The sequence below is a fragment of the Labrus bergylta genome, chromosome 5, assembly GCF_963930695.1.
Source record: "Labrus bergylta chromosome 5, fLabBer1.1, whole genome shotgun sequence".
In the NCBI taxonomy this organism is placed as follows: domain Eukaryota; kingdom Metazoa; phylum Chordata; class Actinopteri; order Labriformes; family Labridae; genus Labrus; species Labrus bergylta.
In genome coordinates this window covers 22,929,741-22,955,271 of record NC_089199.1, presented here as the reverse complement: position 1 = coordinate 22,955,271, position 25,531 = coordinate 22,929,741, and the positions used below count along the sequence as shown (strand labels likewise).

At 43.0% G+C, this 25,531-nt stretch overlaps 1 protein-coding gene across 10 annotated transcripts in view; it reads right to left on the bottom strand.

Moving 5' to 3' along the window:
* slmapa (sarcolemma associated protein a) overlaps positions 1-25,531 on the bottom strand; it is a 64,704-nt gene that overhangs the window by 3,820 nt on the left and 35,353 nt on the right. For 3 of the 10 annotated variants that reach the window (XM_020657503.3, XM_020657504.3, XM_020657511.3), the window contains 21 exons: positions 25,424-25,460; positions 21,533-21,595; positions 20,310-20,405; positions 20,129-20,200; positions 19,846-19,986; positions 19,597-19,734; positions 19,020-19,188; positions 18,747-18,797; positions 16,708-16,854; positions 14,102-14,167; positions 10,739-10,798; positions 10,564-10,644; positions 9,700-9,780; positions 9,174-9,233; positions 8,868-8,993; positions 8,284-8,358; positions 8,019-8,119; positions 7,382-7,586; positions 7,138-7,255; positions 6,145-6,316; positions 5,780-5,914 (listed from right to left, as the gene is read on the bottom strand). In XM_020657503.3, the coding sequence (XP_020513159.1) occupies positions 5,780-5,914; positions 6,145-6,316; positions 7,138-7,255; positions 7,382-7,586; positions 8,019-8,119; positions 8,284-8,358; positions 8,868-8,993; positions 9,174-9,233; positions 9,700-9,780; positions 10,564-10,644; positions 10,739-10,798; positions 14,102-14,167; positions 16,708-16,854; positions 18,747-18,797; positions 19,020-19,188; positions 19,597-19,734; positions 19,846-19,986; positions 20,129-20,200; positions 20,310-20,405; positions 21,533-21,595; positions 25,424-25,460 (2,194 nt within the window). Of the gene's footprint in view, positions 1-3,410; positions 3,499-5,779; positions 5,915-6,144; positions 6,317-7,137; positions 7,256-7,381; positions 7,587-8,018; positions 8,120-8,283; positions 8,359-8,867; positions 8,994-9,173; positions 9,234-9,699; positions 9,781-10,563; positions 10,645-10,738; positions 10,799-14,101; positions 14,168-16,707; positions 16,855-18,746; positions 18,798-19,019; positions 19,189-19,596; positions 19,735-19,845; positions 19,987-20,128; positions 20,201-20,309; positions 20,406-21,532; positions 21,596-25,423; positions 25,461-25,531 lie in introns of all 10 variants that reach the window. The other 7 variants (XM_020657505.3, XM_020657506.3, XM_020657507.3 and 4 more) reach the window with 7 other exon arrangements.

The window sequence follows — 25,531 nt, the reverse complement described above, 5'->3', positions numbered from 1 at the left end:
GACTCTGGATTTTGCTGTCTTATCGCTTTAGTTTTGCACACACTTAGCCGGAACACCTTGAAGTTGGAAACTCTGGAAAGAATTTGGGGCTCTACTTGCCGACCTGATGTCAAATTTGCCATCAACATGGCGGGCGATGTAAGAAACTTTTTTAAAATCATGATTCAACTTTTTGAGTTTAAACTCTCTGACTGTGACGTTCCACACATCTTTCTCTGAGCATCCATGTTGTTGTTTATCAGCAATCTGACTTTTAGAACTAGATGCACATGATCACACTCAAGTCAGAAGAAAGACTTCCCCACTCGGAAACCGGGACCATCCGAGGAGCCCCTGAATGCAGCATTTTATCAGATAGTTCTGCTGAGACACAATAAGTATTTTCTGCTAATTTTACGGCAGCAGTATGATTCAAAAATTAAGGTTTAACGGTGGAGAATACAGGTTGATAATTCCCAAAACAACATAAAAAGGAAAACGACTTCAAAGCTGAATCAAACTAAAATCTTTTTAGACTTCAGGAGAAGGAGAGGAGAGGAGGAAATAAAGAAAACAAAGGTCAAAATAAAAAAAAAACATAAGTAGAAGCAGCAAAGTAAAGCAGGCAGCGGAGGCTACCTGAGTAGAAAAGCAGAATAAAGTTACAGACCAGTTTCCCTTCACAGCAAACGACTGGGAACACTGGTCACATCATTCTCAAATCAACGGACGAGCAGCAAACACAACAAACACAACACAGGACAAACATGATGGACACAAAGATGAGTGATTTAAAAAAAAAAAAAAAAAAACAGAAGAAGAAGAAATCAGGTTGAGTGTCTGAAAGGAAACGATCAAAAACCTGAGGTGAGAAAAAAGCTGATGAAAACAAAAACAGAAAATAACTCAGATTAAGCTGCGGACGAGATGCAAAAGATGGAAAGAAGTTTTAAGAAACCACAAACCTTTCCTCATGAAATGATTAAATCAATAATATGTAAATAAATAAGAGGGTAAAATACGATGAAAAAGGAGCGTCAACACCCTGAGAGTGAGAGGAAGCTGTGAAGAGACAAAGATGAATGAAGGACGAAGAGTTAGAGACTTTAGGATGTGAAGGTGAGTGCTCGCTTGACCTTTTAAAGGAATACCTTTACGTTTCAGATTTATGTCAGAGAGAAAACATATCTGCATGTTTTTCTGTGCACAAAGACGTCTGGTGTTAACTTTTATGTTGTTCACGAGATGTTTAAATCCTTCATATAGAGGCAGTGTCTCTACACGGCACGCATATTATCTTAGCATAAGGCAGAGTGCTCAGAACAGGCTGTTTCTGTGTCTGTAGCTTTAAATATGTAAATGAGCTGTGTCTGACCACGCCCCCTCTCTGGAAGGGCTTGGGTGGCCTGGGCTTTCTCGCTCCATGTCCTATTGTTTACGGTGAGAAGGCAGACTCAGAGGGCAGAACAAACACCTAGCTGTGGGAGTGTCACCCACCTGGGGGAGGGGTTACTGCCCTTTGTGATGTCATGAAGGGAAAATATCCAAACGGCCTGTTAGAGCACACATTTTCTGAAAAGTGGAGCATGCAGAAGATGGAGGAGATGGACTGTTCTCATAATTGGGGGGTTTGTAGACAGACTAGGGACACACATGTTAGAGTTAGAGGAACATGGTGAAGTGGATTTTACAGAATATGTGACCTTTAAATTGTATGTATTTTTACAGCTTATGTAGGGGCGGCATTACAAATTAGATAAGGCTATATATACTCAACTGTGTGGCAGTTGTTTACCCGTCCACACATACAAAAATAAACATTAAAAAAATAAATAAGGGCTTAATCTGAGCCAGGCCAATATATCTATACACATTCTATTGCAAGCTGTTCCTATATCTGATTCTTTGGTTGATGATCTGTAAGCAGTACGGACTCTCACTTTGAGGTTCAGAATTAGTTTCAGGAAGAAAAACAAAATGTGAACAACATACGAGAGAAATAAGCCTCTTATGTGCGTCTCAGCTCAGAAATAGAACCAAAAAACATGTGTAGTTTGTGTCTTTCTTCAGTTCATAGTAACACAGAACTTTTAGTGTGTGTGCCACCTTCATGTTTCCATGACGATGTAATAAAAAAAAGTGTTGTTGAAATGAGGTATCCCTTTAAACGGACGTTGAGTTGCTGAGGAGGAGCCTGTCCCTTCAAAGAGTGAGTTAAGAGTTAACCGCAGCAGAGTAGAAGCAGGAGACATGTGACTGACGAACAAACGGACGGACACTCATGCAGTTAGAGCTGAACGCTGACACAGAGCACCTCGATGAAGACGATGATGAGGATGATGAAGATACTCAGTCGAGGAGGAGAGAGCAGGAGGTGAAGAAAGTGTGGAGCTGATCAGAATTCAGGGTTCATTAACGGACGCTTCACCTTTACATCAGAGCAGTTTATACTAAACTTTTAAAATGAACTCTAATGACCCCACACTGATCCTCCTCCCATATCTGTTATTGTTCTTTCAAAGGATTCAAATACATGTCTATTTCATACACACTACAACATAAATCCACCTTCCCTTACTCTTTTTATGTCCTGGTGGTTTTACATGTGTTTGTGTTTCATAGTTAAGTTTGATTGTGGGGCACTTCGGCCGACTTGTTGTTGTTAAATGTTTTTTCTAAATAAACTGATGGATTGGACTTTGAAAATACATCAAGTTCCCTTAGCCTAACCCCTAATTTCCAGTTGTGTGTTCGGTCCATCTCCGCTATCCAATGTGTGTGCTTCCACTGGCTCTGCTGCGCTGCGTCTCAGCCCCGGCAGCAGATCTATTTTTGCCGGATGCCGGGGCACAACTCATCAATTTACCAAAGAGCCGATCGAGCCAAATGACAAACGTATGTTTGAAATACGGAATTGTTCTCAGACTAGTATACGCACCTCGGTTATTGATCACACAGGGGCTTTACTTCTCAGCTTTGACTGAAGCCTCAAAAGATAAAATAAACAAGGTTGACATCTTTGTTTTTTGATGCTGGCTGTGACTGAGGTTTCTCATGAGGATGAGGAAACGTGAGGCTCATGACCGAAACAACATAAAACACTGTTTTGAAGGTTGAGAACAATGACTTATGTGTGTATTTGTATGTTATTATAACTATTTTTATGAGGAGTGCTGGAGGTTAATGGTCGTACTATTGGTTCAGATTTGGTAAAGGAAGACAGTGTGGGGTCAAACTCTCCATTTTTTAACTTAATTCTGATTCCAGCAAACGGGTCCTGTTCTATGCTGACGCCCTGAATTCTTCAAAGATCAGCACCATGTTTTCACCTCCGTTATTTTTCCTTCCACAGATGAAGCAAAAATGGAGACAACAGAGACAAGGCAAAAAAGAGAAAGAAAGAGGCAGACTGATGTCATGTCGGTGTGTACCTTTCTACCACAACTGGCCGAAACACCAGTAGAGCAGAGCCAGGACAAGGCCAATGAATATGGCTTGGACAGGCTGCAATATGGATGGCTAGAGGGGAGGAAGGGGGGGGAGGGGAGGGAGAAGAGGGATAAGAAGAAATCAGCCGGCAAATCAACGAAAAAACCAACATGGAGGATGGAGCAGCTACAGCGAGGGGAGGGGAGGGGGGAGAGCCACAGAGAGAGAGAGAGATAAAGAAAGAGAGAGGGGGGGGGATTTATAGGACAGCAGGTTTGTATAAAGTCAGCCGTTTCTACAAAGCAACACCATCCCTCGCCATCCTACACGATCGAAAGCAACATTCACCAAACACCACAGAAGAAGAACGACCCGTCAGCCGGCTTGTTCCTGTTGGGTAGAAACTCATGAACTTTTTCTGCACCAGGACGTCTCATCAGCGTGTTTTATACCCGCTGCTGCCTGAAGACGATGACAGTTGGGTGTTGAAATCTGAATCTAAAACCAAAATAAATCAACTATTCCTTCAAGCAGCATGGTGCCGCTACATGACGAGCTGGTTCCTGGTGTAGATAAATAATCGACTCAATGGATCGGTCGTGAGGTTTTTAGAATTTGTGAAGTATTTTCATAGTTTGGTCCGTCATTATAATAGAGAAAAGCCGCCCACTCCCCGCAACAAAAGCATCGGCACATACAAAAGATACATTTATTTTTACATTTAAGCAACTTTATTCATAAAAAGTAGCAGAGCTAATCACTCCCATGATTCCCCGCCAGCCTTGACGTCATCGTTTGTTATTGTTTTGATTGAGAGCCCACTAGCGGTGGATTTTACAAACTGTGCGTGTAAGTCCAAACTTGTTTTAGTCCATGTAAGTGTGGTGCAACCAATTGTAGTCTCCATTTTAAAACTCTTAACCCTGACTTTCACACAAACGGTATACCACCCGTGCTGGTCACCACATTCTGGCGTCTTTTCATTCAAGTCCCGAGATCCCAGTTTTAGACTCAAGTAATGACGGACCAAACTATGAAAATAAGCCCTAAGTTGTAAGAAAATCTTAACACCCTTATCAAACTGTGACTCTGGATCAGGACTATCAAATCTGTAAAGCTCTGTAGAAACAACACCCTCAGATCAAGACCAAAACCCACCAAAACCCACCAAAACCCGTAGAAGAAGAAGAAGAAGAGCTGGAGACAGACAGAGAAAAGAGGAGAAGAAGAGAAGAGGGATAACAGAGGAGAAGGAGGCTGCTCCGCCTCGCTGGTTGTGTTTCCTGTAGTTCTCACAGCGACAGAAACAAACTAACAGACGTTATTCATCAGCTGAGGAGAAAGAGGCAGGTGAGACGATGATGTCACAGGAGGTCACCTGAGCTGGAAGTGCTCGGAGGAAGTTCATCATTATTGACCTCCAGTGTAGTAAAAATAAAACAGCGTCTGTGTAAATCGATCTCCTGTCATCAGAACGCTCTTCACTGATGAGGCTGCTCGATTAGTGCAAAAATCATTATCATGGAGAAGTTGATTGATTTGGATTTTTAAATATGATTTCTGGTTGATTTCAAAACATCTGGATCATGTGAATTTATCACACTGAAGTTCAACACTCTGAGCACTTGAAAACCAAGCAATAAATAAAAATATACAAGTTTAAAATCTATAAATATATACAGGGGCGCCAGTAGCCAAGTGGTTAGTGCACGCACCCCATGTACGGAGGCTGTGGTCCTCCAAGCTGGCGACCTGGGTTCCAATCTGACCCGTGATTCCTGAGTCTTTCCACTCTCTCTCTCTCACTCTCCGATTTCTGACTCAGCGTAAAAAGCCTGGGGTGCAGGAAACAGGTCGGTATTGAACCGGGGCCGCCCGCTAGGAGAACCAGAGCCTCTGTACATGTGGCGCACATATTAACCACTACGCTAAGGGTGCCCCTTCACTATATTTCCGAGGTAGGTGTGATGTGTCCTGTTGTAGCAAAAATATAACAAACACTTGTCGAACCAACAGGTGTGTAAAGTTCTTGCTTTCTGAGATCCGTTAAAATAACAAAGCTTTGGTTTCTAGAGTTACATTAGCAAGTTATCAGGGGGAATGGTGTCTGTGAAGTGAAGTGTTGAGTGGGTGAGAAAATCCCAGACCACCTCAGTGTCCTGAGGACGACCTGCTGCGTCCCTGCTTCAATCTTTAGAATCAATAAATTAGTAAATAACGTCAAGAAATCAAAAACATTTAAAGCTGAGGGAACACAAAAGTACAGATTACAGCACAAATATTCCACTAAGTCTTTGGTCTGATTGTGTGTGTGTGTGTGTGTGTGTGTGTGTGTGTGTGTGTGTGTGTGTGTGTGTGTGTGTGTACTCACAGAGCTGGTCTTGTCCTGCAGCAGCTTCAGGTTGCTCTTGCACTGCTCCAGCTCCTGGTGGATGTTCAGCTTCTCCTTCTCTGTCCTCTCGTAGCGCTGACGGAGGTCCAACAGCTGGGACTGTGTGTCTTCATACTGCGCACACACAAACACACACACACAAACACACACACACAAACACGCAAAAAAAAAACACCATCAAGTAAGTAAGTTCTATACATTTTCAGGTCATGGGAATAAATCAAGTAGTTACCTAGTTCAATGAATCGTGTCAATGTACATGTAGTGTATGAGTTCCTGTGTGTGTGTGTGTGTGTGTGTGTGTGTGTGTGTGTGTGTGTGTGTGTGTGTGTGTGTGTGTGTACCTCTCTCTGCAGTGTGTGTGTGTGGGCCTGGGCCTGGTCCAGCTGGCTCTTCAGCCGGCCTGCGTCCTGCAGGTGTTGGTTCTCCAGAGAACCCAGTTTGTCCTGCAGAACCCCCTCCCGCTTCTCCAGAGACTCCAGACTGCTGCTGAGGACCTGACTCTGCTCCCTGGTGCTGCAAAACACACACACACACACACACACACACCGAGTTCATTTTTTCAGAATTAAAAAAAAAAAAAAAAAAAAACTCATCTTCTCCTTTACTTCATCTTTTGTTCTGATTGCTGACTGGTGGTGCAACAGATCACAGAAGTGAATAGTGAGCTGCTGCTGACATCTGCAAGTTTTACTGGATTCTTGTGAAACACAGATTTATAGGAGGTGCTGCCAGTGGTGCTCGCACTTTATTGAAACTAGTAAAAAAAAAACAAAGCTGAAGCTCAGATAAAACTTGCTGAGCCTTCAGTTCTGATGAGAACATTCATGGATGTTTCTCTCGGTGGAGAACAGACGGAGCAGAGCACTGCGGTCAGAGAACCTGCTGACGCCTCTGTCTGCTTCAGACAGCTGTCAGTCAGCTGTCGCCCCCTCATCCTGTTCCGACTCAATCAGCTGGACGCCACATTTCCTCAGGCCCTTCTTATCCTCCGTCCGTCCTTCCTTTTAATGCTGAACTTCAAACTCTGAGCCCGACAAGACGCAAGGAGTCAGCGATCCTGTCAGGCATCTGGAGCCAGAATTAATCATCCTCATCACAGCTTTCACAAAGACTTCTAGCCCAAGTGTCCACTGATTCTCAATTTTACATTTATTCCTAATAATTTAGATGCAATGCCTTATCTTTTTTTTTTTGTAACTCAAATATAGAGTGTTTTAGCTTGAAATTGAAAAAAATCTTCATGACTGTTTCCCATGCAGATGACGCCACCTCCCAAAAGTGACTTTATACTAGCCGGATAGAAGAACAAACTGTGTGTGTTTGCATGTGTGTACCTGCTGAGCTCAGTCTCCAGGCGTTGCAGTTTTTCGGTGAGAGCTTTCCGTTCAGATCTCAGGCCGTCACAGTCCTGCTGCAGAGTCGTGCACCGCTGTTGCAACGTGACACACTCCACTGACAGACAGAAAGGAGGAGGAAAAAAGAGTCATGACTTTAATAGATGAGGAATTCAAAAATGTTCAACTTGATTCAATAACAAAAAAAAAAAAAAAGAAACACAAGAACCCTCTCTGTGCTCACCCTGCAGCTGGCTGGCCGAGCTCTGCTGCTGTTGCTGCTGAGAGAAGGCCTCCTGCAGCCGCCTGATCTCCTCCTCGTACTTGGCGGCCGTGGTCCTCCAGTGCTCCAGCTCAGTCCGAACGCTGCCCAGGTCGGCCTGCAGGACGGCGATCTCTCGCTCCCTCTCTGCCGTGGTGGCCTCCATAGTGTGCCGCAGGACAAGAATCTAACACAGAAAAGCACAACTCATGAAGTAAGACAGTGACGTCATGAGACTCATATTTACTGTTAACAGTCAGAAAGTTTCAGTATGTGAGAGGAGGATGTCTGGTTTATTTGTGAGCAGGGAGGAGTCAGTTTATTCAGAGATACAAGGAGCTGGAATGGCAGTAGTGTAGGAAGGGGAGGAATCAATGGAGAGAAGAGAGGAGAATTAGAGGGGAATCATGAACGAGACAAGAGAGTATCAGAATGAGTTATGACGGGGAGGTGGGAGAGGAGGAGTTGGAGGGAGTGAGAGCACTCTCAGAAGGAATCAAATTGGAGTTAGATTGGGTCCAAAGGCCTGAGAGGGAGTAACTAAGGATGTCAGGAGGAGTTTGTAGAAATAAAAAAAATGTGTTTTTAGGAGTCAGAAGGTAAGAATCAGGAGTTTCACCTCCTCCTGTGCAGAGTAGAGCTCCTCTCTTGTGGTGCAGATGGTGCTCTCCCTCTGCTCCCTCAGTGCCTCCATGTCGGCCTGCAGCTTCGCGAGCTGAGCTGAAACACAAACAGAGACAAAAAAACACGATGAGAAGTGAGTTAGTTGTGTTAGAATGCTAATGTTAGCGCTCTTAAGTTAGCTCGTAGCTTCTCCCTCATTGTAGACAGTCATGACTCAGAGACACATTTACAGATGTTTTTGTAAACGTGTGTGTACGTACTCTGCAGGTACTGGATCTGTTTGGTTGACTCTTCGGTCTGTTGAGTATTACTCCTCCTCTCGTCCTCCAGCAGGGCTGCAGACGCACACAAAGACAGTCACATACATTAAATCAGAATTTACTGTATTAAATCCTGAGGCAATGGGATCACATAAAAGTTACTCATGCTGCTTCAGACAGCTGTCAGCCAGCTGTCGCCTCCAGCAACACTTGTAGTATAATCAAGATCAACTTTAATAGACCGACGTGTTTCGGCTTGTGGCCTTCATCGGGGTCATGACCCTTAGTTGCTTGGAGTATTTTTTGTAGCTTTAAAAACAAGGAAATTTCTCAATATTGGAAGCCTGGGACTTCTATTTTCTTTTTGTTGCTGCGACATGGAAACAGGTATTGATTGATACTATGTCATTTCTAAGTTTAAACTTCTTGTATCGGGACGACCCTGTGACACAGGTCTAAAGTTCGGCGTGTTGATAATCTTACTGATAGAGATGCACATTGAGATTATATTTTTGATAACATTTTCTCAAAAAATTCAGAAATAATTTTAGAGAGGGAGGGGATTCTGTGAAACCGATTGTTACCTTGTAGCTCCAGACATCTCTGCTTGCCGGTGTTGGCTAAGTCCTGGGCCTCTAGCAGCTCTCTGTGGAGATGGTGGATGACCTGCTCCGTGTCTCCAGGCTCCAGACCGGCCCGATGCAGCTCGGCTACACACACGCACACACCACACAGAGAGTACAGTCGTTTTTTCTTTAGTGAATAAAACTCTTAAGACTGAATGAAAAAGGCATTTTGAAGCACATGTAGCCAATAACAGAATCTCACAGCTCCCCCTACTGGACTAGGTTAGATGTATTTTTGAATCTGATAAATACCACGACTGTTACCTTTGAGCAGAGCGACTCTGTTCTGGGGTTCATTCAGCTCCTGGTCGTCCATGTTACCGTCTGAAACACAAACACACGTTTAAAATAAATTTAGGAATAAAGTCACAAGTGCTTTTAATAGCAAGAATATTTTTTTAACAAAACACATTAATTATTTCACTCAGTGTTTCAAGCTCCCACAGATTATTTATGTATGTGTCTGATCTTAAAAACTGAAGTTATTAAATCTAAATATGATGTTCAGTTCTACTTTTCATGATTACAGAGTATGATCTTCATGTAACAAATTCTGACTTCAACTCTTTTCGAAGGGAAGTTACTAAAATGTAAGGGCAGTTGAACTGAAAATGAAAAACCAGACAGACTGAATCACTTAAAGAGAAGCTAAAACATTCTGATTAAAACACGTGTTCCCCACTCTCTCTCTCCCTGATTTCTGACTCTATCCACTGTCCTATTGCTCTAATAAAGGCACAAAAAGCCCAAATCTTTAAAAAAAACAGTGTGTGTGTGCGTGTGGACTGACCTGACGTGTCGTCACTGCTGCGGTCTTTGCTGGGACTCAGAGTGTCTGACATGTCAGACTCTTTGGCATCCATCTGATTCCCTATGGACACACACACACACACACACACACACACACACACACACACACACACACACACACACACACACACACACACACACACACACACACACACACACACACACACACACACACACACACACACACACACACACACACACACACACACACACACACACACACACACACACACACACACACACACACACACACACACACACACACACACACACACACACACACACACACACACACACACACACACACACACACACACACACGTTAGTGAAATGGGACAAAAACTGTGTGTGCACACTAACACACACACCATTGTGTGATGCACTGATTGGATTTTTTCAGTGCGTGAGGCACATCAGGGTTCAGGAGGTGAAACAGAAACAACAAAAACAGCAGTTTGAAACTGTTTTGTTCCATTTATGTGATGTTACTGTTATCTCTCTGTAGGCAGGAGCAGGAAAAATGATACAAAAAATACAAGAGAGTCTAAATATAAAATCTGAGCCCGAGCATATTGTGTGTCCACAAAGAATCCAAAGGATGACAAACATTCAGACCTCTAACGACAAAAAAAAGCAGAGGTCAAAGGTCAGAGAATACTACAGGGTCTCCATGTCAGCAGTTCTGCTCTTTGTCACAACTTCTTCACAAAAAGTCGGTAAGCGTAACTCAAGCATCAAACAGCTTTGTTACAAAATCTGATTATCAAGGAGTATTCAGATGTTTAATTTAACCACTGCAATGCCTTTACGTTTAAAAACATGTGAGGGTTTGTGTGTCCTCTACCTTTGAGCCGATCAGGGCTGGCCAGGATGTCATCGTCTTCTTCAGCCGTCTGGTTGTTCTGTAGGTGAGCGTCCATCACTTCTATAAACACACAAACATACACAAACATGAGGACTTTTAGTTTATAAGACTCAGATGAGAAGTGTTTTTGCTTGTAGCTACGTTGAGCTCTTACCATCAAAGTTGGCCAGTTTGTGGATTGAAGAACTGACCGTCTCCTTCAACTGTTTGACAGCTGCAGCGAGAAAAAGGAAACACACGTCGAATCAGTGAGTCTCAACAGCTCGTTTGAACTTGATAAAAAAACAAAAAAAAAAACAGAGAAATGTGAAAATCTGTCCTGAACTCTGCAACATAATCCCGTCTCAATGCAACAACCAGAAGTCAGACAGCCACTGGCTCGTTTGGAGTTATTATCATGCCTGGTTAGTGTTTCATCTCATTCATCAGGGCGCCACAAGACGAGGTCTGGAGACCCACTCAATTCTGAGTTGCCGGTCTGAAACGTCATTGCTCCTAGCTACCATACTGTATGTGCATATTGCACCTCGCTGACGCGTAGCCCTAATTTCTGAGGACGTGCACAACCAAGACTCCAAACCACTGCAGGATACTCCAGGCTGATGTTGTGCCAATTTCACCACCCACAAAGCGTAACCACACAACGGCGCAACGCAGCCTCATGAACTGTGATAAGTGGAGCGACACAAACACATATCTGTGATCATGAGAAAGTACTCACAACAGAGTGGGCCAATAACCTAACATAAGTATTAATGAGGCTTTTATTGTTGATATCAGCAGTTCCTGCAATCATCCTAAAACATGCACAAACCCAACTCATTTCAAGTCAAAGCCTTTTAAAAAAAACATCTAAAGCCGAACAGTAGATACAAACGTACATCTCCAAGCTGCAAAGAAGAGATGTCTACTGTTCCATGTTTTACTGTTTTGAAATGTCCAGTTATCAATGTATATCTCAAACTGCAGTAACTTTAATAATACCAGCTTTTAAGGTGTCTGCACCCACTGGAGACAGACGGAACGGAAGACTTCTACAAGCTACAAATATAAACGAATGGTGTCGTCTGAGTGGTGCAGAAACTACTAGAAAGACCTCAATATAACTGGCATCGCACAGCTTGTATCACTGAAACAAACAAAGACAGAGAAGCCAATACAACCAGGTCGTGTTTGGCTGGTGTCGGAAAACTCAAATGCTTCAAGTATGAAAACAAATTCTCCAGATGCGAGGAGCCAGAGGAAAAGAACGGAGCAAAAGAGAGGGAGGAAAGCAGAAACAGAAAATGAGAAATAGGTTGGTTAGTAAACTCCTCTTATGGAGCGCAACAAAGCAGCAAGCAGAGACAAAAGGAAGCATGTCAGGGGGTTTAGGAGAAGCCGTGAACCAATTAGTGAGCCAGAGGTAAAGTCAGAACCATCAGGTACTTCTTAAATTACAGAAGCTCCAGCAACACCCGTTACAGCGACTTTCACCAGGGACAGGAAGGTCTCGGGTGCGTTCAAATTGTCCCTCCTATCTCCTTTCACTATCCACTTTACCTTAACCCCAGGGAAAACATCATGAGGTTAAGGAAAGACGTTAGGAGAATTCATAAAGGACTTAGGGAAAGGCGATCTCGTTGCTCTGACAATCCGACCACATTTCCACTAGGCGACGTCATTAAATGCGACGGGCCGTCGGAGGTTAATGACGTGGGTCCGCCGTATTGAAACTACAATGTTCCGAAAAAATGGACTACAAAAAGCGCATCTAAAAAACTCTCCCCTGTGCCTTCTTACCGGTGAAATAATCCTTTACCAAAAGGTTGGGATTGAAATAAAAGAAATATAGAATACCAGACTACAAGTAACAAAAGTGAAACCATCAGCTTCCTGTCCACTCAGAAATCAACATCAAAATAAATATGATTCTATGAAATTAATTTTTACATTTATGTAAGATATAACCTACACATAATGTTTTAAGCATACAAATGTACAACTGCACAAAGCATTCTTAATTGAATGAAATATGTTGACTAAAACATCATCTGGATAAATTGTCTCTTATCTTTTATCTCTTACATGATCTGTGTCACTTTGCGATCATCGTTAATGTTCGTGAACGGTCGGATGCGCGACTCGCTTTAAATGTTGCGGCCGCAAGGAATTGTGGGGCGGCATATCTCATCTCCTTTCGTAAAGGATGATCCAGTGTATCCTAAGCTGAAGGAGGTTATAAAGGAAGCATTGACCCACCTTTCCTTAACTTTTAGAGAATTCGAATGGCCGCCACTTAAATGCTTCGGGGTCATTTCACTCAGTTAAGAACCTTCCTAAGCAAAAATGACAATTCGAACGCACCCACTGTCTTAGAATCTAAAGCATTTCTACTCAGTCTTGTCTCAGTCTCAGACTGGGCTGACCAGTTAAGACCAAATCCCGGTCAAGACCATCACTGATCGTCTATTTTTCCACAACATTACTGAGATTAGAAGGAAAACGCCTCTTTCTAAAAGAATGAATGACTTGACTTCATAAATTCATTTTTATCCCCCGGGAATCATCCCTACTTTTAAAGTCTAAGTGAGTAACATGCCCCCTGGAGGATGATTTTTCAGTGATATCTATGGTCTTAGTCTTGACTCTTTCTCTATCCCTAAACGTCTCGGTCTTGATCCCTAGATGTCTTGGTCTTCTCTCGGTCTCGCCTTGCCTCCCTCTTGGTCTTGTCTTGGTCTCGGAGCACTCTGGTCTCAGGTATGTCTTGGTCTCGGTTAGTGTGGTCTTGACTATAACAGTAGTAAGACAGTATTCAAAACCATCTGCTTTTACAAAGTACACATTAGAGCAGTGAAGTCTGTTGATTATTATTAAGACGTGTTTTTTGAGCTATTATTCCCTCAAGACGGTGGAGCAACATTATTTATGAATTTGGCCCCATCGAAGACTTCGAAGTGCAGCCACACTCCCGTAAAACAAAATGCTGACATAGCTCCCCATCACAGACAGCGTGCGTTTATTGACAAGATGAGGGGTAGACACCAAAGACCCGTGTTGACTGACAAGGTTTAGTAATAATAACGGCTTTTGCACAGACTCTGCTGGCACCTACAGCCCGTTGTCAAAACAACTTTTGGAGTAAAATGGATTTTTTTTTTTATATTATCAAAACTGAGACATAACTCGGGTTAGACAACTTTCTGCACCCGGTAAACTAAAGCCTTTATGCAACGATAAAATCAAAACAAGAAGCACGCCTTTGCAACATTCATTGTTTTCTGCACAATGCAAAGAATGTGTGCAGATTTTTGGGAACAGAGTTGTGTTATTAAAAAGTTGATCGTATAGTTTTGACTGAGGTGTAAGTCCAGTCCAGTCCAAAAGTTGTGAATCTTGTGTTAAAACTACAACACCTTTTTCTTCCCTTTTCCAGCAAAGGATTGGCGTCTGTTTCTCTGCATGTGTGTGTTTGTGTGTCTGTGTTTGTGTGTGTGTGCAGCAGCAGACAGCAGGATCAAGTGTGTGTACTCACGCGGACACTCAATCAACTGTTGAATTCTAGTCGAGGCTCCTCCGCTGTTGTTTACATGACAGTTGTCTGACGGAAACACAGAGCACTGACGTTACTAAGAGGTATGTCAGAGTGAAGGCTTTATGATTCTGCTCATTGATGGTATAAGACTTAATTATTTTAAAGAATGGAAACAAAAAAAGGATGGAAGCAAACATCTTAACACTAAAAGAGAAAGAGGCCCCCACTAGTTATTCAGGATTATTTTGGAAAAACAAATTTCTGGTTGTTTGATTAATATTTATGCTTTCGAAATCAGTTATGCATCTTAACAACAAAATTGCACAAATGCATGACTCTGAAATGGTTCTAGATGATTTCACTTTTTCATGTACTCATTTAGATCCGTTCAAAGGTCACATAATCTGCTAAATTCACTTCACCATGTTTCTCTAACTCTAATATCTAATATGTGTCCCTAGTCTGTCTACTAACCCCCCAATGATGAGAAAAGTCCATCCTCTCCGTCTTTTGCCTGCTCCACTTTTCAGAAAATGTGTGCTCAAACAGGCCGTTTGGAGATTTTCCCTTCATGACATCACAAAGGGCAGTAACCCCTCCCCCAGGTGGGTGACACTCCCACAGCTAGGTGTTTGTTCTGCCCTCTGAGTCTGCCTTCTCACCGTAAACTATAGGACATGGAGCGAGAAAGCCCGAGTACACCCAAGCCCTTCCAGAGAGGGGGCGTGGTCAGACACAGCTCATTTACATATTTAAAGCTACAGACACAGAAACAGCCTGTTCTGAGCAGGGCTGAAATAGCCCTGAGACTTATTTACACTGGTTGAAGAGGAGGAGAATATGTGACCTTCAATGTGCAAGTGCACACATTTGTAAATTGATGCATAGCCAGCTTTGTACACTCAAAATTTCCCTTTTCTGGAATCAGTGAGCAGAATCAAACGTCTCCTTCATGAGCATCCAGTGCCTACATTTTTCCTTCGATCCAGAATCTGCTTTGAGTACCAAACCATGTATCAGAGCGGACGCCAAAAGAGCCAAAATCAGGCAGAAGAGACAAATATCATGACTGAGAAAGGACACACAGAAACAAGCAGGTAGAAAGCATGACAGGACTACTGAGTCTCAGAGGGGAAGATAACTACACAGACAAGTAGATGCTTGTTTAGCAAACAGGCAAGGCAGAAATCAGAGCCATACATGGCAGGTACTTTTTAGACAAATGTAGAAATAATACAGCAGCTCTGGACGGATACCACGAGACTGTAACAGACAGGAAGTGGACAGGCAGACAGACAGCTAAAGTGTAGATTTTCTACAGACAAAAGGTGAAAGTAACCAGCCCAACAGTTCAATGGTTACTACTCTACAGCTACCTAAATATTTCCAGCCTTATTACTTCTGTCATCAGAGCACTGACTCACCGTTCTAAAGCAAGATTTAGCTCTTTTTCACACCTGTACAAACCGCATGAAAATGTCTTGAAATATCTGCGGTTATGTGAATGCAAACAGCAGAAATTTTCACCCCGACTCAAGTAAATTTTTTCCTGCTAGCCCCCTGTTAGGTCCCTGACACACCAAGCAGGCGGCAAAGAACTAGTGGCAACGAAGGCCGCCTGTGGCGTCCCCTCACGTCTTGGCCAAAAAGTTGAACTTGAACACACTGCAAAGACTACAGCCAACGACCAACCACTACATACGTTCTGCGCATGAGGAGAGGAAATAACTCTCCATGCCAGCAGGGGGCGGTTGTCCGTTGTTATGATAGAGAAGACCATTTTCACAGTGCTGTCGGTCACCACTCGTATTATAGGGTGATCTACTAATGGAGAATAATGTCTGATAAAAAGTTGAAAATGGCGCTGGTGTTGTCAGCTCTTGGTCTTTTAGTGGAAAAAGAAAAGAAGAGGCGGAGGAGACAAATAAGGAGAAACCGCACTAATGGGTGAAAGCATGGATACTACAGCGGCATGCTCAAGGGGCTTTCCTGAACCTGTGTAAAGAGCTGGAGAGAAATGAAACCTCCAAACAGCCAATCAGAGAGATTCCTCTCACAACTGCCGATTCAACATGTCGAATTGGCCAAAAAAAGGCAGACGGCTAGCGACGGAGCCGGACACACCACAAAAAAGTAGGGCGACTACCGCTCACCGACGGTCAAACTAGGACCGACGGTAGACGATCTCCTCGGTGTGTCAGGGCCTTTAAGATTTCCGCATTAACTAGGGGCGAGCCCGTTTGTGAACATAGCAGGTAACAGTGAAGACATTTCACCACGAGCGACTAGGAAGGTGCGATGTCATGTATATCCTACGGCAGGTTCAATCTTTGTGCACCTCATGACATGGCTTCATTATTTTTCTGCTTGCCCGCTGCTCTTTCCCACTCATCTGTCATCTGTCCTCTTATGTATGTTGTAAACATTACACTTTGACTTCCGCACTTTCTTCCCATGCCATGTCCTGCATTCAACCTGCATTGATTATTCTCTCTGATAGACAGATACCTTGTTTTATTCTCTAAAGCTCTATGCAAACCTGCCATAAACAAACAGTCCTAAATCTAAATCAAAGGGACTTTAATTTAAATAATGAGACTAACTACCATCGTTTTCTTCCTCTGGACCAACTGCACCATCATCGGTGTCTGTGTCCTCCTCATCCTCGTCTTCCTCCTGGCTCTCAGGTGTCTGCGGGCTCTGTTTGTCCTCGACAGGCTCCTCTACCGCTCCGTCCAAGATAATGTCCTCATCTGTCATGTGACCAGATCAGATATACGTATATACACACACACCATTTTGTGGAGACGTAAGCAGCCAAACACACGTTCCTTCACAGTGTGTGTACGTGTGGCTCAGTGAGCAGTGAGACAGTCACCTCCAGCATTCATGTTCAGTGTTTTTTCATTCAAATCACCAGAAGTCAATCAGTGACCAGAAGCTTCCCCGTCCCCCCACCCCACACCAGAAGAAGAAAAACAAAGAAGTGGACAGTTTGGCAACCATGGAAACAACCCAGATTACCCAGAAACCCCAACAACCCTCGATCAGGCTCAACGGACATGTCGCCTCTGAAACAGCCGCACCAACATCCAGGTGTCCTGGTCACATATCGTTAATATATAAAAACCTGTCCTACTGAAATGTTTGTTTATGCTACATGTGGATGTTAAGAGATTCTCTGAGGGACTTTCATTCAGTTTAATCGGAGCTGTACCAGAGCGGAGCTGACATGCAATGCACATGTATCTGGTGGAAGTTCTGGGTTAGACTTCGAGGTCAAAGCCTGGCACAGGAACTGTGGAGATCATTTAGATGGTCTGGGCCAGTTTGTAGATCAGTGAGGCGTACAGTACGCACGCTATAGTTCATCGACCACATTATCTCGTTGTGTAAATCTGACGTCAAGAAATCTGATTTCAGTCGGACTAACGAGTTTAGGTGTATTTTATAAGTCCACTTTACGTTGGAGTAACTCAATAAATCAACTTTTTTTTCAACATCATGAAAACGTACTGATTTGGCGTGAACTCTGATGTCTTTGTTGATCTTGTCCTGAACATTTGTATAAAGTTTTATCTACTAAATAATCTAATTTTACCTCCAATTTACTGGTGCGGCACGCAGAGCAAAACATCACTATGGAAAATGTAAATAAAGACACTTTCAGCACTTTTTGTTTTATAAATCTCTTCATTTAACAACAAATTGAAGGCAACAGCTATTCAAATTGAACAAAGTAGAAATATTAAATAATCTTCCCGATGGTGTGGTTTACCTTTTCTGCTCAAATAGATGCATGGTGATTTATTTCAATCACAGGATGTTTAAATACGGGACAGCTTTTTGTTATTAAATCATTTTCTAAATGTATATCAGCCCATTCATACCTTTGTTTTTAGACTTTTATATTCATGCAGTTTTTTTCCTTTTAAGTGACCAACACAAGATGCATTAATTTACTGTGCAGTATCAGTGTTTGATTTTGAAAAGAATGCTTGTTTTATTTGTTTCTGTGAATGCCTGAACGTTGTGCACTTTAGATGAAGCGTTCCTTAGTTTTGTATAACAACAATAAGTCTTTCTATTCATCTTTCTCTCCTCCTTTGATTGTGCTGTATCTGGCTCCTGAGCAAATTCTTCAATGTCTGCCGATTAAGTTTGCATTTTAAAGGTTATTCTCATCATCAGTTTAAAGGACTGCTGCTCATTGGTGTAGGTCGAGTGTAGATCAGGGAATAATGATCGATTCTCTCAGCGGGATTCGACTCTCGGCAGATATGAACTGAGGGGCGACCTGACGGAGGGGGCTTTTAGATTCTGGATACAGAAAAATATCTCGACTGATTCAACATCGCACGTCTTCCTGAAAACTACGGGAGGACGCCTGAGGGCTGAAAATCAAGCTACCATAAAAGAGAGACCAGAACAGAAGAAGAGCCAGACTTTCACTGTGACAGACAAAGAGAGGCAGATGGAAACACGAGAGCAGCGGGCAAACAGTAGATAAAGTGGACATCATGCAAGAGGTTGTCATGCATCATTAGTGCAGGAGGAGGAGGTGAAGTTAGTGCCAACAGAAGAGACAAACGGCGGCGGTGGAGAGGACGAGCGTCCCAGAGCGGAGCAGAGAGGTTAGACTCACCCAGGCTGTTGTTCTCTTTTATGCTTTTCTCTTGTAGCTGTTCTAACCGCACTGTAAACAACAACAACAACAAACAACAGCAGAGAAGCGTTGACTCAAAGGAAGTCCCAGCAGAGCCACCCGACAGGTCACTGGTTGTGTTATAGTTACTTTTGTGATGAGCAGGGAGTTAAAGTGGTGCATGCAGGGTGTCGTGTAATGAGCTTATTAAAAGTTAGAGTAGGACTCTGAGTGTGTGTGTGTGTGTGTGTGTGTGTGTGTGTGTGTGTGTACCCTGCAGGGCGGAGAGCCTCTCGTTGGTGAAGTCGTTGTCGGCCTGCAGAGCTTCGATGCGAGCCTGGAGAACCTGCTCCTTCTCCTCCATCTCCTCGATCCGCAGCTCCAACTCCCTCTTCTCCGTCGCCCCCCGCTGGGTCAGCTCCTCCTGCCTGCCCTCCGCCGCCTGGAGGGGAAGGAGAAAGACGGTTGTCATGGTGATGAAGGAGAAAAATACAGAAAATTGAAAAAACACAAAAGGCAAAATGAGGAGCAAGTGAACACAATATAATAATAAGAAGGAGAAGAGGGAGAAATTGGAGGAAATTGAGGAGAGAGAAAGAGGAAGAATTCAGATTTAGGAGGAATGAGAGGGAAAGGAAGACAGGAGAGGAGGAAGATAAAAAGCTTAGCAAAGGTACACAAAGTCACACTTGCAGAAATCTCCTGAAAAACTCCTGATATTTCCAGGAGGAGCTGTGTGTGCGATCGCAAACAGTCATACTTTAAAATTAAATATCCTTAAACCAAATATGACTGCAGCTACTTTGAGTAACATAACAGAATATATTCCAGCGTCTGAGTCGGTACATACCTTTATTTTGTCAGTGAGCTCTTTGATCTCGTTGACGGCGGCGTTGTACTTGTTGGCGAGCTCCCTCAGCTCCTCCTGGCCTCGCTCTGACATCTCCTTCAGGTGTGTGCACTCGTCCTCTGTGTTACTGAGAGAGCGCTGCAGGACAGATTTAACAATTAAACATCCAGCTGTTAGGTCTCACAAGCGTGAGAGCCCGGTGTCTCAGAAATACTTGAGTTAATTGTGTTAAGTAAACGTGTGTCTTACCTCCACCTCTGACAGCTTCCTGACCACCTCGATCTTCTCCTGCATGACTCTCCTCAGGGACTCTTTCGCCGTCGTCTCATAGTTGTGTTTGTCCTCCTGAAGAGACAGAAGCTCCTTACGGATCCCTTCCTCCGTTTGATTCTGCAGCAGAGGAGGAGAGACGTGTAGAATAAAGAAGACACAGTAGACTTAGTTTAATCTATTTGATGCAGGAGATTTTAAATTGACTTCTAATATGACTGAATCTGACAGAACATATTTTCAGTGTTGTAGTGTGTGTTACCTTAGAGTACGCCTGCAGCTGACTGCCCATCACCTCCAGTCTGGAGAGCAGACGGTCTTCATCGATCAGGGCCTGGTGATAAAGAAAACTCAGTTTAAAGAAGGAGTTTTCATGACAGCTGTGTCCCTCTGCATCTCTCAGTTCAGGGTTTAAAGCACGACAAGATGACGGTGTTTCCAACCTGCCAGCTGCTCTCTGAGGCCTCCTGTGTGGTGGCTAACAGACGCTGCAGGGTTGCTAACTTCTGCTCCAACATCTGCTCTCTGTGTAAGGCCTCCTGACGGCGAGAGAGAGGAAGGGAAGGATGGAAACAAGAAATTTAGTGACGGGTATAAAAGAAAATAAAGAATCAGTAAAAGCGCACTCACACAAGACCCGCTGTCCAGCACCCTGCTGGAGTATCATACAGTATAATATTGAATTGTGCTACATGCAGGAGTCAGGACAGATTTCTTTAATTTCTTTAATCCAGGATATAAATCGCAGTCCATTTTTGAAGGTCAACAACGTGCAAATTCTGTGCAGCTGCGTCGCTCTTTTGGTTCTGTTTGTTTTCACTTTTGGAAGTTTGCACTCCTGCTAGTTACAGTACGGTAGCTGAGCTGCAGTGAAAGTTGTGAAGCACAGACTCCAAGCTTGCGAGCTCTCTGCCCGACTCCGCTGGTCACTCTCTAACTTTAATATAAGACCATTTCAATCAAAAGAGCACTCCGCAAGGTTTATTTACGGAAAAAATATACAACCGTTTTCTGTAATTCATGTTTATGACCTCCTGAGGAAGACAAAGTTGCACAGCAATACTGGTCTGTGTCACCTTCTTTCCCAGCACAGCGTGCATTCAATCTTTCAATAGACAATGAATGGGGGTGTTTTTTAAGGTTTACTTTGGGGCTTTTTGTGCCTTTAATTGAGGGATAGGACAGTGGGTAGAGTTGGAAATCCGGGAGAGAGAGAGTGGGGAATGACACACAGAAAAGGAGCCACAGGCGGGATTTGAACCTGGGCCACCCGCTTGGAGGACTATGGCCTCCATACATGGAGGGCGCGCACACTAACCAATGCGCCACCAGGGCCCCTGGGGGTATATTTTCAATCATGTCAGGTCGCGTGTAATGTGTGATGGTGGCTGCTGCACCCGTGCGTGTGTCAGCATTTCATTCTGCTACAGTGGTAGCACTATGTCGTATGAGACGCAGCCAACTTTTAAGATGAAAAAGTAGGTATTAAAGTGCGTCTCATACAGCAGATTTTACGGTAATTATATCAGTTCACCTTCGATCACAACAACAAAAAAACTCTCATTAAAAATGTGTCATGTCAGATGAATGAAACAAGTGGTATGTCTGCTGTCTTCATAATCTCAGTGTACTTCCTCAGAATGACCAGTAGGTGTCAGTGTGTTACCTGTAGATACTGGGAGAGCTGGAACAGTTCCTGAGAATACATGCTGGGAGTGTTGGCTGCAACCTAGAAAACACAAACACACACACACACACATTATGTAAACACACATATTGACTGTTGTCTGGAGTTCATTCAGACTTCTGTTTGAGGTTAAGAAGAATAAATGTGTCAACTACAGAGGTCAAAATGTCAGGTTGTGATACACAAACAAGCACAGGAAAAAAAAGAAAAAAGAAAGAAGGGGCAGGGGCCAAGGAAGAGACGCAGTGAGAAAAACACAAATCGCACACACACACACACACACTCACTCTGTTCAAGTTTTCTGAGCCTTATACTGAAGCCCTACTCAAACTGCCAGTTCAAGACGCTATATTTTACGGCTTCAATATGAATATCAAGGAGGTGTTATGCTGGAGCCGAAGTGATCCCACCTATGTGCTGGCAGCAGAGGTAGTAACAGAGGGGTTACAGGGGGGACACGGGTTCACTGCTAGACGGCAGAGCCAGCAGGAGAGACGGGCGCTGTGTGTGTGCATGTCAACATTACTCTGAAGCGGGATGCTTTCTAACGAGGAAAACCAATTGCTCTGTGGCTGCTAATTGAAAGTCGGAGTATGGAGAAAGATAATGGTTTCTTAGCATGCTGCTAGCTCGTAATGCTAACCACGCTCACGTTACAACTTCAATGACAGAAGACGACACAAGTCTGAAAACACAGTCTCTCAGTCCTCAACTATTCTGATCTACATTTTATATTTTGTATTTAATTGTGCAGTGTGCTCTTTTTCGGCTGCCCTCGCTCTTTGCTGCTGTAACCCTGTACATTTCTCAGTTGTAGGATGAATAAAGGTTTATCTCATCTTATCTAAGTTTCAGGGGTTATCGTAGGTCCTTGCACACAAATGGGCAGCTGCGCATCGGGATGTAGTCTTTGAACACAGCACCACACAGTCTTTACAAAATCTGGTGTGAAAGATGTGAGAAGGTGTAAAAATTGTGTGAGTCATGAAACAAAAAGATCAGTTGTATCTCCGGACATTATCGAGTGTGCAGTGGAAACAAGCGATCAAATCTCTCATATTGGGCTCAGGGACTGGTTCTTGTTTAGAGGTTATTTAAATATTCTATTTATATATGTCATATTGTTGGGCTGTGTTCAGATGAGTAGGTATTCCCTCTCAAACTGCCTTGTGCAACTGTTTCATTGCAAACTGACAAAGTATGCTTTGACAATAAAATGTTGTTTGAAAATGCTTGTAGCTGTTTGTCTTTTTTTTTTTTTTTTTTACTGAGGATAAAACAGTGGTAATAAATCCCAATACATCCAGTCTTGATGCTCAGCTTATTCCTGACTCCTGAATTTTTTAAAAACGCACAGATAAAGACGGATAACCATCTGGACTACTCGTAAACTATGCCTCGTGTGACTGGATTTTAAAAAGTCTGCAGCAGGTGTCTCATGGCACATGTGGTGGCCACATTTTCACACGCAGGCTAAACACGCTGTGGTGACACCACAACTGAAACCACAGCAACGTGTGGACACGTCTTAAGAAACCACACAGTCTGTCAGTCATTCAGTGGATTCTACTTTATATGTGGGTCTGTTAGCCTCAGTGTGTGTGTGTGTGTGTTTCATTAAATGTGTGTGTGTCTTCAGAGACCAGGGAGGTTTAAGTATCCTTCTATGGGACAGTTAATTATGTTCCAGAAATGGTACAAATTTAATCACAGCTACTCCGACACACACACACGCACAGATCCAGCCTACATTCCTGACACAGGTTGCACTGAGGCTCTGTTGTTCTCACTGTCAGAGGGAGACACACGAAAGGGTGAGGCGGCAGAGAAATACACGATTGAGTTTATTAGTCACTTTTGTACGGTTGCTAAAGATTTAAATCAAAATACTTACCCTTCACCTTGGAACGCACTAATATTAAACGGTTATAACGGTTTAGTATCTGCTTTATAAACATCTTTTATTAAGAGACAAAAATGTATTTTTACTAGAATTTCACTAAATTCAATTTTAACTGACGTAACATAACACTTAGAGGACGGCTAGGTTTGCACGCCTCATGTACAGAGGAAATAGTCTTCGTCGCAGCAGCCTTGGGTTGGAAACCAAACATCAGAACTCGAGTTCATTGCGCTGTTGTCAAAGCTGTTAATCAAACCATGCTGCCAACCAAACAACTCAGAGACGCTCAGGAGTCCACTAGTCTTTGATTACCTCAGGCTTTTTACCGCAAAACAATTCCAACCAATTACATAATTTCCTCGTGCATCACACATTTTGTCCCGCTTATAATGTCCTCAAGGTAATTATCTAACAGTGGAACTAATTGGTTCACGATTCAGACACAGTGCAAACAAACTGCAGGTGTGAAAACTTCCAGAGAATACTGTACTATAAATATTATTAAGTCCAAGCTCTCTGTGTGTAAATGTATCAGCTGGTAAATTTGTTATTATTAGAGGTGGGGGAAAAAAATCGATTTATTTAAGAATCAAGATTCTTCTCTTCTAAGATTTAAACTTGATTCAAAAGTTCCAATAACGTATTTTTTTAATTTTTTTAAATAAAAGAAAATTAAAATTAAAATACATTTGGGCTAATAAGTCACTCCCTGCTAAGTGCTAATGCTAGCTCTTTAACTCAGTAGAATGCCAAGTAGAGCAGCAAGAAATTCAGTCAGTCTCACAGGTGACTCGAGTCCATCCTGAAGTATGGACTCATTCAAAAATAGACTTTGAATCATGAATCCAGAAACGTTTTGAATAGAAAATAGATTCTGAATCGAATCGTGACCTCAAGAATCGAAATCGAATGGAATCGTGAGACACCTAAAGATTCCCAGCCCTAGTCATTATTATAATTGTCAATCTACTGTACAGCCGTTTTCCCATATGCACTCCTGAATGGAGAAGAACATACTGACTAACAGAAAACGTAATGCAGCTTTTTAATGATGTATATGGAGATCATAGTGGTCGCATGCAGACACTTTATGTACCTCCTTTATGCAGGATATAAACGCCATAACCTCCTTCTATTGGCTCGAGCTGAATTCTCTGAAGAATATCCTGCTGCGTTCTCGCATCAGCTCACTCAGAATTGCTGAGGAAAAAATACTACCCTGCTTGCGTTCACACGTACAGCTCCTCCTGGTAATATCAGGAGTTTTTCCAGGAGTATGAAAGCCCTACAAGGCTTTGCTTGTTAAATGTTGTACAATCCAGAGCAAAGAGCAAACCACCACTACAAGAATCTGACTGCTCTGCTGCTGAAACAACCCTGATGTTACTGCTTTAGTCAAGAGGTAATTTAGTGTACCGTGACTTATTCTCCATGAGACAGGTGGATGCTTAATGGTTTCAAATTGGATCAAGTAAAAAGCATGTCGACAACATTAGGAAAAGAAATATGAATTTGCATGTCTTCCTTTTGGTTGCTGATTTTTCTAAAAGGAGAACAACGGTTAGGAGATTTATTGAGCAGACATCGATGCTGCAGAGCCACAATTAAAATGTGATTTAACTCCAGTCGGACTTTAAACGGTTTAAAGACTCTTAACGAAACAAAGCACTAAGACACTGCAGTGGGAAAAACACTTTGCCCCCTGATCCACATGAAAGACTTCAGCAGAGCGGCGGCAGAAACTGGCAGCAACCCCTGCATTCCTCAATCAGCTGACTGACTACTACACTGTGTGTGTGCGTGTGTGTGTGTGCAGAGAATACTTAATAAAAAACTGGAACACAGACACACAGCTCCATCACTAAAGAGCAGGCATCCATGTAAATCTGAGAAGCCGACAAAACAATCTACACACGGGACAGGACAACAACAACAACAACAACTCACACACATTTTTGTGTTCTTACCTTGTCTACAGGTAGTGGTAACGGAGTCTGGATGACACTGAAAAGGAAGAGAGAACAGATAACAGTTTGTCACCATGGAAACAGCTGGGAGGAAAAACAGGGGGGTAA